Source organism: Molothrus ater, chromosome 5 (assembly GCF_012460135.2).
Source record: "Molothrus ater isolate BHLD 08-10-18 breed brown headed cowbird chromosome 5, BPBGC_Mater_1.1, whole genome shotgun sequence".
In the NCBI taxonomy this organism is placed as follows: domain Eukaryota; kingdom Metazoa; phylum Chordata; class Aves; order Passeriformes; family Icteridae; genus Molothrus; species Molothrus ater.
Genome location: NC_050482.2, coordinates 44,257,799 through 44,272,406, shown reverse-complemented (window position 1 = coordinate 44,272,406; position 14,608 = coordinate 44,257,799). Strand labels below are relative to the sequence as shown.

Below are 14,608 nucleotides of genomic sequence, written 5' to 3'. Positions count from 1 at the left end.
ATTAAGTGCTGGGTGAAATCCCGTTCAGCTAAGATGGACAGCAAGCCCTTAAGCTTTCAATGCCATCTTTCCCACTGTTGGCCAGACAAAGGGATTCTCTGATTGCTGCTCAGTAGCCCTGCTGCAAGATGTGCTGCAACAACTGTACTGGCTCCTGGGAGCTGCTCACTGCTCCACGTGCAGCTCCAACACGTTTGCTCACGTGCAGCAGCTCTCAGCCTCTGCTGGACTCCTGGGCCTCACTATGCACACACACTGCTCACTTATCTTTGCCCTTTTGTTTTGTTCTTCTGAAGTCTATGCCTAACTGAAGACAATGGGAATTTTATCACTGATTACAGCATTATCACTGATTTCATCAGAACTAAGGCTTCAAAGCCATCTCTCAAATTAAGAGATTTCTTCACTTTAGAAAATCCTTAATTGACTGGCAAACCCTGACCTACCAACATCGGGATTGCTTTGTCTCCAAAGAGTGTACAAGTTTTTTTGCTATCTCTAAGCTTGGCTCTGCATGATCTGCATTTTCCTGCCTCCAGGAAAAACAGAAACAAACACTCTCTTGGCAGAATGGCATAAAATAACCATGGAATTAAGGGTATTGCTGCATCATAGCAACACTGGGCAGCACCATGACAGCAGAAGCTCTTCCAAGCTCTGGAGGAGTGCAGTCCAAACATAGACAACATAAGCAGATATTAGATGGAAAGTTGGTAACTGCAGTTTGCATATTAAAAGTCTAACTCTGACACAAACTGATGCTTCACTTCTAAAGCAGTAGAAATCCTTAAAGCGGTAGTTTATATGAATTTATTATTTTATTAAATGCTGTACTTACCTTATTGGCAGAGGACAGATAGATGTAGTTATTATTCACCGGATCAAGTCGTAGTTTGGGGAAAATGGAAGTTTCTTCCTCAATTTCATATAAAACCTCTGGGCAATTAGATTTCATCTCCTCATTAAGAATAGCCTAAAACATGTGTAATTGAATTATTCCCATGTTCTTTTATTGATCAATCAATATCTTAAACAAAAGCCTAATTTCAGTTACATCAAAGCTTCTGAGATGAATTATTGTGTCATGATTCAATTCACTTACTGCACTGGTTCTCACACTGGAGAAGGATGAAGGAAAAGACCACAAGAACAGAATTTCAACAAAATCCATGCCAGACACATTTAGCACTGAATTTGGCACTGATTTAGCATATGAAACATGCCTTCCACCAAGCCTGTTACCGACTGATTTGGAAACTGAATGTGGAAGAAATGCCTATATCCCAAAAATAACAACCCTTTACTCCTATCAATGGAGAAGAAAGTATTAGCCTTCAGAAAACAAACTAACACTCAGACACCCATAAAGTAAAAAGGAATTTACACAAATTTCTGTGTGGCTTCTCTAAGTATACACCTGTGATGATATTTCTTTTTCTTACCTTGCCCAACTTTACTATTTTCTACCACCCTTTGCACAGAATTCAAGCGAACCAGAGACCCCAGAAACTTTATTTTGTAAAGTCAATAAGCACACCAACTTTGGTTTTTCATGACTAAAAAAGGGAAATATGTTCACTGTCTCCACTGTGTTAAGGAGACATGGAAGACTTCAATTTCATCTTTCATTATCAAAAGCAAAATGAAATCAAATGAACACAGCTTTTCAATGTCTCTACCATATTTCTCCCCAAATGTCTGCTTAATAAAGACAAAGAATGAGAGTCATCCTTTGCAGTGTAGGCAGGAAATGCACATTTTCACAAAACCCAGAAAAAATTAAAGCACAAAAGACATTTGACTGGATGGTTGAAGTGTTTGATAATGAGGTAAGACGGCTTCCACTTTCAAGCAACGGATTTAAGTTAGTGTAGGTCAACTATTCAGAAGCTAAGGCAAAATGAATCTTGACTCTTCTCTCTAATGGACAGCTTTTCACATCACACAGGCAAACAAACAAACACACACCCTTCCAAAATCTAACAATATTTCTACTGAAAAGTCAAAGCAAGGATTAAAAAAAAATCAAAACAAGCAGAATAACTGAGAACTCCACAATCTGTAAATTCATACTGTGGGCATTAGGGTTTTAATGAAAGGTTTACTTGAATTTTAGTGGGCTACCTTATTGGAATTAAATCCCAATATAGCCGGATGGAACGTGCCTGGGCTCGTCTGGCCTTGCTGCTTGACCAAGGGCAGCAGCTGTGGTGGTTTCTCCTCAGAGACACCTTTGGCTGGCTGGATGCTGCAGCTGGCGCTTGGGACAAGTCCAGGCACGCAGGAGCTCAGGTTTGCCTCTGGTGGAGAGGCTTTAGGTGAGGTGAAGGAAAGGAGTCGGGTTCTGCTGGAGGGTTTCGATCCAGAGCTTTATTCCTGGCCCACAGGCCTCTGAACGCAGCAGCAGCTCCCACAGAACAATGAACCGCGTGGCTGCTGTGTCCCTGAACCCCGGGAGAGGGGGAGGGAAGGGGCAGGGATCCCCCCGACCAGGTAAGGGGGGAGCCTCAGGGGACAAATGACACCGGGATGGCCCAGTGTCCCCAGGGCTGAGAGGCACCTTTGGAACTCTGCCAATCACTCGAGCCCTTCTGGAATGCCAGGACTGACGGACAGCAGTCAGCAGGGGGCAAGGGAGGGGAAGGGAGAGGTTGTTGGCACACCTGGGGGAAGAACCGAGACACTGAGACAGGCTATTACACAGCAACACTACCTAATTGCTTTTGAAAGTTATCTTGCTCTCCAAATGACCATACAGTAGTTATTTCACAAACAAAAACCAGAGATTCAGGGGATCTTGTTTGTTTATAATATACTGAATTAATGAGGAAATATTTACCCACTTGAACGCAACAGCAGCTGGTGGAGAAGGGAAGAACTGCCACACTCAGCTTACCTTCAGTAACTGTCCATCATCTGTTCCCAAAAAGAGAACTATATGATTCAAAACAACTGTGCCATAAACAGCTACCAATCCAGAGTGAATCAAGGTAGGTAATTTCTTGATTGATCGTGCCTCCTGAGAATCAGATATAAGAAAAACATATTAAAAAATCTTTCACCTATACTCCAAAACTTGGAGGAAAAGAAGAATCCTTGGAAAGATTCTTGGACAACCAACTTTAGACAACACTTTTGAGTAACATTCCAATTCTGATACAGTTTCAGAGCAACACACTATTGGAAATTACACACAAAACCAGTTTTTCATATGTGACAATGGGTCATATCTGTAACAAATATTATATCTGCTGCTGTTAAATCACTGACTTCAGTGGGATACAGACTCAGTGTAGCAGCAGTAAGTTACTTTGCAATAGGATTTCTCCTTTTTGGGACATTAAGTCCTGGGTTTATTCTGAATTTCCAGTTCTTCTCAATAAAGCCATGCTTTGCCATCACCTGAAGGCTAGATACACTCAGCAACCACTTTCAAAGGCATGCAAATATTCTGGAGAAAGGAGACACTTCAAACAAACAGTGTCTGTGTATATAAAAATGCAAACCTTCATCTTCCATGACACTAGAGGAAGTAGAGACTTGTGTATTACATAAACATAAAAATGAGATAAAGCAATATAAAGTTTGTGTCATGGAGAACATAAATGTAGCTGTGTGAGCTTTAAAATCAACATGTTACCCTCAATTCTCCATCCCACCTGGAAGAAATTAAGTGGCAAACGCATGCAAGCAGCTCATGAAAAAAACATCATGCAGGAAATCCCTGTATCTTGTGGAATGAAAAACCAAACCAAAAAACTCTGATTGTAGATGATCGACTGTTAAAAGAAAATCTACATGTGTGAGAATAGGACCATTTACCAGGGGGAATCCCTAGAAGCCCATGTGTCCCCTTAGCAAGCACTAACTCAGTTTTGAAGTCCTCCAAGTCAATCTCTGTGGTAGACATTGCCAAAGGCGTGATGCCACCTGCTCTCCAAGTGGGTCCAACCCCAGCCAAGCTTTACTTCACTTTCCCTGTATAATGTTTTCCAGTGAGCTTAGTTAAGGCAATGATGTGCCTAGAAAATGCTCTGTAAATCTACCTACCTACATCTTCATTTGAGTCATGCTCCTCATCACATGGACATGTGGCTGCACAAACACCAGACCTGGCACAAAGGAGTGACAGGCATGGAGAGGTAGGAGTCAAGAGCTCAGGTAAGACCAGCTCCTTGGGAACAAGCCCTGTAGGCTAGCTGACCAAATCCAGAATTTTAGCCTCCAGGACAGTTTCCTAAACCTACAGGAACCCTCTGAGTGCAAGAGCCCATTTCACTTAAATGCACAAAACAAAGTATGGAATGGACCATCAAAACTGACACTTAGAAGTAAGGTGAAAGCATTTCTCAAAGTTATGAAGCAAATCTGTAACATGGTAACAGCTGAATTCAACTCTCCTGCATGCTATGATGCTGGCTTAATCCCAAAAGTCTTTCCACTAGAAATATTTTATTTTTTCTGAACTGCAATCCTAAATCAATTAAAATATTCTTCACTCATCTGAATTATTTTAATTAGCTAGAAAGAAGAGCCACTTGGAATAAAAGAAGACTTGATTAACTTTCATATTTAAAGTCACTATTTCTTTTTTCATGCAGCAGGAAGAAGACACAGGGAAGTGTCATGCACTGGCACAGAACTTTGGTAAAACTCACTTGCCCATGAGAATCCAGTACCCTGGACGTCTGTGCTAGACAGGAAGTGGGGCAGGGTGTGGTTGCAAGCATTTTAAGGTAGAAGAAGTTAACTCACTTCATAATAGATCAGAAGATAACAAAACTCCAGGATTAGTGCACTCAATGAGTCTTCACTCAGGTTAGGGAGTGAGGAAATGGAGCTTCCACACTTTCATTTCCACCAAAATGAGCAATAGTTTTTCTACAGTGCACCATGTAATAGTGTAAGAGAGATAAACTACCCTAGGTTCCTTGCAGACTCTGTACAAGATCACAGAAAAGAGGAGTACTCACCCAGTTTCTGAAAAGCTTTGCTGCCAGATTTTATTTTGACCCACATACTAATAAAATAACCAGTGTCATATCAGTGCATCCTCCTCATCTGACTGAAGAACCAATACTGACAAGTGTGGAAGTCTCCTCCCCTCCCTCTGCTTGCTAGAGGGAGGGTCAAGGCGACATTGAACTAATACGGACAAGAACGGGGGGACAGTCACAATAAAAATTGCCTTCTCTCTTTTGAAACCTATTCCTCAGTTTGCCCATTTCCTCCAGGGTGCAGCTGCTGCTTTCACCCTTCTGTCACCACTTTTCCACATCCATTTATTGTTTTAACAAGCCCTTTTACCTCTTCCACTGTGACTAATGGGGTTACAGCACTGTAGGGCCTTCCCAAGCTGCTTCTTTCCCAGCTAAATCCATTCTTAAAAATGCATTTACAGTTTAAACTTCCTTTACACTTGAAGAGTCGTTCATGTCCATGGTCATCTGTTTGTCTATCCTAAAACATTTTCAGGCACATACAAAAGCAAGAAAAGGAAAAGAAAAAATAATACCACCGTGTAAGAGCTCCCTTTTTTTAATTCTTCAGTTTCATCCTCTGCTCTATTCTGTAGTCCCTCTAAGTCTATAGTTTGGTTTTTGGCATGGAAGGTATTTATACTAATTTTCTGTTTGGCACTTCATTTTCAGATGTATCTCCATATGACTCCAGCTGCAGCAACCATATTCACACTTCTACTTTCTGTCTTGATTTCCTCCTGATTATTTTACATTGCGTGCCTCAGAGGAAAGGGCAGCATTTTTAGCTCACACAGCATTCATCATATGCAGCTGTCCAAAAAGTAAAAATAAAGGGTTTGAGCATCCCAGTTAAAGAACAGATGCAGCTATACAAAAGGACACAAGATTTTTAAGTAGTGTATAGCAATAGTCAACACTAAAACAATAGATGCTTTTCCTAAGGGAAAAAGAACTTTTGGAACTTTATTTTCTTTCTTAACTTCACCATCCTTTAACCACCTCCATCAATTTTTACTATATCAGAGGGTAACGGGTAACAAATATTGGGGCATGCAGCGAGCCTTTATTAGGGCTAAGGAATGAGAACATGAACCGTTCCAAAATTTTATTCCCAGGAAGTTTTTTGATTTGTGCATTGCCCAGCAGTGTTCGGTGGACAAGCCTGTCCAGGTGAGCAGCCTGCAAATATCAAGGATGACCAGAAAATCAGAGTCTTCAGTGAGACCTTGCAGAGGCAAATCCTGAGGCTCATGATGCAAGGCAGGAAGAACAGTCAGAGGCTATGGTTGAGTGAGATGCTGATGGAGACTCCTGAGATGGGAAAGCTAGAAACTAGTGACTTCTTGCACCAGCAAAAACAGTCCTTCTCTGCCCTCAGATCTAAGTTCACAGAAGTGGTAAAGTGTCCTATTAACCAGTGAGGGAGAACAAGCTCCATTAAGGAAGGCTTTGAAACCAACTGAGCTTGAACAGTGTGTTAGCAGAGAGCAAAAGGAAGTGGTGGGTGACTGTGAGGGATGAAGGCACGCACTTGCTGAACAGTCATGCTGTTACAACAGGTTGGGGCTTTTTTTAGGGGACTCATTTGGGCTTTTTTTTAGGGGACCCTACTAATTGCAGAAAGACTATGGTAATTTTCCATTCCTTGGACCACTACCCATTGTTGCACATCCACATGGACACCAAAGCCATGGCCTAGTGCAGATCAGGACTACAAAGCTCTGGGGGCAAAGTGAATAAGATGGGACTCCAGGCTATGTTAACCTGTGGGGTCAGTCCAGAGTGATGCTCTTCTGGATCTGCTACTCAAAAATAAGGAAGAACTGAATGAAGATGTGATAATCTGAGCAGAGGCTTCAGTGTGTTCAGGGAAATGGTCAGTGGGATCCCCTGAGAGTCAGCTTTGAAGGGAAATAGAGCTCAAGTAAGCTAGCAGGTCTTTCAGGACAATCTCTATCAAGCACAAAACTAGAAAACAAGCAGACATACTACGAGATGTCCTCTAGCTAAACAGGGAAGTCGTGACTGAGCTACACTGCAGAACAACAGCATAAAGGAGGAGGAAGCAGGACTAAGGAGGAAGTCTCTGGACATGCAGGAATGGTGTTAGGAAAAGCCCAGCTCACCTGGTTTTGGAACTGGCAAGATATGGTATGGACAACAAGAAGAGCTTCCACTCCTCTTTTTCTGCTCTTCCATGAGCAATAAAAGAATGAACAATGAAAATGCACACCAGATGCTGAATAGCTCAGGAGATTTACTGACAGTGGATGCAGACATGGCTCTGGACTTCATCAGCAACATCTTGTGGTCCTTTGTACACACAGAATTCAAGGAGAAGAGAAACTACAAGTACTGTGAGGATTAAGCCAGAGATCTCTTAAGAAACCTCAGATTTTACAAGTTTTAGGGAAGACAGATGGGATCTGTAGGAAGATGCTGAGAGACTGTTGAAGCTGAAAGGTTATTCTCTCTATTTCAAAAGGTGTGGAGATCAGGTAAAGTCTCCAACTCAATAAAGTGAAATACTGCACCAATATTCAAAAAACCCAAGATTTTCTTCTGGGAACTACACATTAGTAGGTCTCACTTTTTTCCTGGGAGAATTATAGAGAAAATCCTCTTTGAAACCATTTCTGGACACAAGAAACGAACAAAGTGACTGAGAAAAGGCAGCATAAATTTACCAAGAATAAATCATGCCTGACAAATCTGAAGTATTTATAAGACTTGTAGATGTGGTGCTTAGGGACATGCTTTTGTCGTGGATGATCTTACAGGCCTTTTCCAAAACTAGGGCGGGTTCAATTTACAGAAGAGACAATTTCAGAGGGACCAAAGAAACAAAGCCAGGCTCTTAAACAAAGTGTACGTAAGGTAACAAGAGATAATGACACAAACTGAAACACTGAAGGTCTCAAGTGAGCAGGAGATGAAAAAGCACCACTATGAGGGCAATCAAGCAGAACAGGTTGTCCAGAGAGGTTGTGCAGTCCCCATCCCTGGAGTGTGAGAGTTGACAAGTCTTCGGTGGCTTTACTTCCCACACTAAACAGGGATGAACTGAAAATTCACTATAATGAGACAGAAACATTCACTTAGAAAGGCTAACTCTAGAAACCCATCAAACATCAGATGTAACACTAGCAGTCTGTAATACTCAGGAGATTGACTTCACTACTACAAAAATTAATTACAAGATCAATTTTGTTACAAAATTATATTTAGAAGTCTGTAATTCTTTCCTTGAATAAAAGACCATGGATCACTCTGGAATGAGTTACCACACAAATTCAAATGTTGTTTCTGCAAATTAAAAGCAGTAATTAAACTGATGTGACTCTGTTGACTTCAAAATCTCATTTTGGTAGAGCTTACACAAGCTAGGATTGTATCAAGCCTCATATGTATCAACCACTGAAAAATGAAAAAGTGCAACAAACAGACTGCTACAACTCTTTACTTGCATTAAATGATAGATGAAAATCCAACCTAGATAGCTTATTTTTTAGTAACTATCACAACTACTTAGCCTTTTCACGTAATCGAATAAACACCTTAATATAAACTACAGCAATTCTCTTTCTTACAGATAGACACCTAACAATTATTTTATTTTTGCATTTTCTACCTGAAAAATTGTGAATCCTTGAATCTTCCTGAGTCCTTTCCTTCTCAGGCAACTTTTTTAATGGCAAAACCAATTTCTGTATTTGTCATTATCATGGTTAGGTAACACTCTACATCTCTCTCCTGCTGATGTTCTCCAATTGGAACACTTTTCCTACTCATCTACTAGGCTGTGACTCACAACATCCTGGCTTGTCTGTGAGAGACCTGAGATCCTTGTAGGTCCTGTTCTGTCACAGAACAACAGAAGAAAAGCCTTTCTTAAAGTTCACTAACTCCCACAGCAAGTTTGTGACAAATTCCAGCATTCCTCCTGTGTTTGTAAGTATTAAGTCAGGTTTCTGAAAAGAAATTGAGAATGAGATATGGCAATTTCACATTTATTAACTAAGGAAATTGTGAAAAAGATGCACTTATGTATATGTAGGATATGCTAAAGAGTCCAGTAACACATACACCCTGATAGTGCATGTAAGTAGATATATTCAAAACTAAGAGACATGTGGATCAAAGAAAAAAGAGCTGAATATAAAACTGCAAAATGTTTTAGAGAAGTTTCAACTAAAACACCACTTGTGTCTTGCTAGATAGAAATCCTGTCTCTGGAATCAAGTAGTGCCAATGTCTGAAAAAACACATCCAAGTAGGACAAACTTCTTTGTGCACACTACTGCACAAAACAAAAATGGACTTACCTACATCTCATATGGAGAAATTGCACAGAATTTGTAGCAGCCACATACTTTTTGACAAAGTTGCTAAGCAAGGATCTTAAAAATTACTAGTTTTCAATGAGAGACTAATCCAGCATTAAAACTTAATGCAAATGAGAACTTTGGCCTAAGAGGCAAAGCGAAGCTAAAGAGATTACACACCTACAGTGAGTTCCAAGAGGATGCAGAGCAATTTGGTTCCAATCCAGTGAAGTACTCCAGTACACGCTCTACTTTAAATGCATGGGCATGAAGATGATGGAAATACTTATATATGCCTAATGTTAAATATGTCATTAAGTGCTTTACTGGGTTAGGCCTAGAAAGCTCAGCACCTTACAGGAATGAGTTCAGAGTACACCATGCAGCAACGGCATAACAGGGAATTCAATACCCTAGGCTAAGCCCCTCTTGCAGTGTCCTATTGAGAAATGCAATGTGAGTGGAGAGGGGCAAGAGGATGTCTTGCCTAAAGGTAATCAGAATAATAACAGAAATCTGAAGGATTACAAGATCAGAAGGAAAACACACTGCTGCCTGCCACTACTCCTTAATGTATATGCTTACTATAAATTGTATTCCTGCAGTGAAAAAATCCCTGTATTTTCAATTCCTACATAAACTGACAGTCCATGTCTGGGATCCACATACCTCATCACATCACACCTGAGCTCCTGCATTCAAGTGTACTCAGCAGAGATGATCCAGCACCCTACAACACATGGTATCTGCAAAGCAAAAGCCAGACTGACATTCAGCATGTACCATCCACCACAAGCACCAGAGAGCTCTTGCACTTACAGCACTCATAATGCTGCTACACATTCCTTTGCTCAAGACCAACACAGTCTTTATAAGACTGGACTTTAGAGCAGTGTTAAGTACTGTTTGCTGCCATTCCTACACATTGTAGTACTCCTGACAGCCCTGTGCTATGAGGCACTCCCTTCTGGCCAGAGCCACTGCTGCAAGCTGCACACGGATGGACATGCCACACTCATCTTCCTGTCAGCTCTGAAGCCCACGTGCCTCCGAGTGCAAGTGACGCCTTGTGAAGGCTGACCTAGAACAGAGACTAGATGGAGCTAAAGAATAAAGTAGGTATTTATTAGAATACCTCAGTGGATACACCTTAGGCAGCACAAGAGCCCAGCCACGGCTACACCCAAGATGAACCCAAAATCGTCACAAAAATGGATGACTTGTCATGGACTCTCACACTTTTGTAAGTTCTGGTCTATTAGCATATTGGAGTTAATTGTCCAATTATAGCTTTAGCTTATGAAGTCCCATTCTTCTTGCTTTCTCTCTTCACTCCAGCCTGAAATTTGGATCATTTGTCCTTGATCCTCAGCTAGAGAAAGAATTGTTTTGTCTACCTACTCTGTGAAGAGAGCTTACTGTCCCCTAATATGAAGTTCAGAAGTACACACTAAAGCAGAATCTGAAAAATGTAAAAGCTAAAACCTGAGGCATCACAAGAACATCATACTCCATGGTTGCAGGGACTCCCATACTTTGGTGAGAGACGGTTGAAGGATCTGGTCTAAAACAACCCAGAAGCAGCAGCATATGGGCCTGTCATCTCCAAACTTATTCTGCAGTAGCCTAGCCTAACCTTCTGTAGTATAAAAAAATATTAAAGCTGAACTACATGCATTTATTTCTATGTTTATACACCATAAGCACATGCAATTAGCTTTAAAAAAGATAGCTAATTAGCCATATAATGTTGTTATAGGTCATATTATTTTACAGAACCCACTGCTATCTCACAAAATATTAAAATACCACTTTTCTCTCAGTGGCAAACTGCATTTCTTGTGCCCAAATATTACAATCAATAACATCATCATAGGTTGGGACATAGGGTTAAGTAAGCAATCCTTTTAAAGATTGTTACAGTTGAGATTCTTCAATATTCTATCCAAATATAATCTCAGTTTCCAGGAGGGATGAGCCTTTTGGGACATGAAAGTAACTCTGGAGTCACAGGAGTCAGATCTGAATCAGACCAATACCAAAACAAGTGGATCACTGATTTTTCATATTCAGACCCTGAGAGGCAATGGGGACAGGGAATTGCCCTGTCCACAGAAATATGTGCCTCACCTTACCTGCATTATGTTACTCTACGAGATCCATGAGGCTCTTCTGAAATATCTTGCATGAGGTTTTGTAAAATGTTTAGAAAGGATCTACTGCCCAGGGAGCTTTCTTTTTCTGTTTTGTTTAGCAGGCTCAGAAAGCACTTTGCTAAAAAACTTCATGAGTAATTAGGAACAACAATGCAAAACAAAATTCCAAATTCCAACAAGCAAATAGGTATTTGGGGATCAGAATAAGACTTCAAATTCATTCCGGAAGTTTGCCTTGTGGGAGCACAGAAATCACACAGTAAGCAGTAAGCTAGCACTGGAAATCAAAGGATTGGCTCTGGCTCCGTAGTGAGTTTCACTATTTACTTCAGCACAGTTGTCTCACCCACATACGGGGTTCTCATTCACAACCACGTCCTCTAACACTGGCAATAGTCTCACAGCTCAGTAGGGAGATGAGCAGACTGAATCACACATGCCCTCTGGTAGTCTGTTTGGAAAAAATCTCAGCACTGCACTCTGCTATGAGTTAGATTTGGAAAGCCAAGGAGTGCCAGTAAATCTACTGCACTTCTTTCAAGGAATTTTGAAGAAACTCTTATTGTAACACATCAAGGATTCAGAAGTTTAGCTGCTAAGACCTCGGATGGTGTGGGAACTGCAAAGGGCTCAGGGATTGCTTTACGATACTTTGCTTGATCCCCTATGATTCTCCTTGATACTTTTCAGTGATCCTTTTGCCACAGCTCTGGAAAGTCTTCTGAGTCTAGCTTAACTTAAAAGCATGGACAGGCCTTTTAAAAGCACCTCCTTCATCTGAATGACATTTTTGCCTTCCTATATAATATAATTTTGAGGTAATTTCTTTACTCCTGAGGCCACAGCAAAACCAGTAGCCTTGCCTATCCCACCCTCCGTGTGCCCAGCTCACCCTGAAAAGGAGGAAGGAGCTGAAGAGAGTGTTACTGAAGTAGGTGACATGGGGAACTCCATGGGATACCACTGTCTGTGAAAATGTAACCACTGCAACAACAAAGAGATCTCACCTATTGTCTGCTGCACACAAGGATTTGGGGAGGTGGCTGTGAGAGCCCTCACACGCAAGGCCAGTCGTGAGACACCTGGGAAATACCTACCACTGAACAAGAAACCACAGGTAACTAGGGAATGATAGGGATAACAGTGCACACAGCCCAGTGCACAGAGCCAATTTGATGGGCTTTTTTTTTTTATTTCTGATGTAGCTGCAATGACATGAGATGTGAATGCACAGAATAAGAGAGGAGATGCTTTATCTAGGCTGTATGGAAAATAAAATGAAATATGACTAATCCTAGGCTGAAAAGGACACATTGAGGGAGAAGCCTAAGACTCAGATCTGACCCAGGATGCCCTCAGGTACTCCATCAGATGTGTCTTTCCCAACAGGTAGATGGGAAGTATACCAAAGTCTGGGAAAGGATCAGCTTTTTAGAAACAGAACAAGCTGGAGGAATCACTAGAGCTGACAGAGCCAGGGCTGATGTGCAAAGCCTGGTGCGGCTCTGAAGTTTCTCGCAAACTTCATGTGCCTCCAGGTCGGGGACACCCCGTGAGTCATGCAGAGACACCAGCCACAACAATAACAAGGGCGTGCAGGGTGAAAGCTTAGCAAACGATGCCCAGACTTACACAGCTTCTCCCGTTCATATTGAAGTGTGTGGATGCACAGGCTTGCTCCTTCATCTCCTCCATCCCAAAGATGCAGACGGCAGTGCTGTTCCACGCCTTGGCGTTGTGGCTGTGGCGGAACACACCCACCCACCAGCCCCGCTCACCCTGGCGGACAAGGCTGGAGGAAATAATGAGGCTCCTGCACCCGCAGTCCAAGTAGACGTGCCCTTGCAAAGTAAGGCCACCCGCAAAAGGGGGCAGCTGGCGCAGGACAGCCATGCTGGGTGGCTCCGTGTTATTGGCCAACCTGGCCTTCAACGTGTAGTAGGGAAAGAAAAGGTGATCCCCCCACTGGAGCGCGTCAACAAAGTGCAAAGGTTCCTCCCTGCGCTTGATGATGCCCAGCTCCTCCTTGGACTTGAGGTTGACCATGCTGCGCACCGTGATGACGGTCTCCTTGTCCGACTTCGAGGGCTCGCAGTGCAGGTGGTTCGTGTCAGCGCTGGTTGAGTAGGTGGCCGCCACGGCCAGGTACCAGGCGCCGGCCTGCTGGAAGACGACGCCGGCGGTGGAGCCGTCGGGCAGGCAGCTGACCACCTCGCTTTGGTTCAAGCGCTGCCGGTACGAGGGCTGCTCCCACACCTGGCAGGCGCCGCCATCCTGGGTCCAGCCGGTCAGCAGGACTCCCACCCCGCCGGCCTCCTCGTAGTACAGCAGCAGGTTGCTGCGCATGCCGGGGGGCTCCCCGCAGCCCTGCCCCGCCGCCGGCACCACGCGGCGCCGGGGCCGCAGCTCGGGCCGCAGCTCGTAGAGGCAGCTGCCGCCCGCCACCAGCACGGCGCTGCCGCTCACCTCGATGTTGTCGATGGGGGCCCCCGGCAGCTCGAAGCTCTGGGGTCCGGCGGCGCCCGCCAGCGCCGCCAGCAGGGGCAGCGCCCAGCTGAGGGCGGGCGGCGGCGGCGCCATGGGCGCGGGCTCGGCTCGCGCCGCGGGGCGCCTCAGGCGGCGGCGGGCGGCGGGCGCTGCTGCGCCATGGTGTGCGGAGGGGCCGGGCGCTGCCGCCGCCGCTGCCGCCGCTTCTGCCTGCGCCGCGGCGGGCTGCGCGGGCGGGGAGTTCCTCTTTCGGGGCGGGGAGGAGGGGGTGCCTGCACGGGAGAGGTGGGCCGGGCTCCTCCGGGAGGGCTGCCGAGCCACCGAGCCGCCGTGCGCCGCCGCTCCCCCTCCGCCCCCCGGCCCCGCCGGCCCGCCTTGCCGCGGACGGTGGGCGGCGGCGGCGCCGCGGGAGCCCACCTCGGCCGCCGGGCTGCCGGGGGCGGCCGCTCGCAGCGGCGTGGCGGGACGCGGAGGGGAGCGAGACCCACCTCGCCCGGCGGCGCTCGGCACCCGGACCCGCACGGGGACCCTCCGGGGCACCGGAGCAGGGGAACCCCTCCGGGGCAGGGCGGCCCCCGTGCGCTCCCTTGGCCTCGCTCCCGGCCCGGCTGAAGCCCCCCGCGGGCAGCGGTGAAGGTGCTCAGCGGGGGCAGCCGGT

At 44.6% G+C, this 14,608-nt stretch overlaps 1 protein-coding gene across 1 annotated transcript in view; it reads right to left on the bottom strand.

Moving 5' to 3' along the window:
- PLXNC1 (plexin C1) overlaps positions 1 to 14,058 on the bottom strand; it is a 71,201-nt gene extending 57,143 nt beyond the window's left edge. The window contains exons 1-3 of the mRNA XM_036400922.2: positions 13,096 to 14,058; positions 2,897 to 3,019; positions 839 to 973 (exon numbers count right to left, since the gene is read on the bottom strand). Coding sequence (XP_036256815.2) covers positions 839 to 973; positions 2,897 to 3,019; positions 13,096 to 14,043 — 1,206 coding nt within the window. The 5' untranslated portion in view covers positions 14,044 to 14,058. The remainder of the gene's footprint in view (positions 1 to 838; positions 974 to 2,896; positions 3,020 to 13,095) is intronic.
- Positions 14,059 to 14,608: the final 550 nt, after the last annotated feature.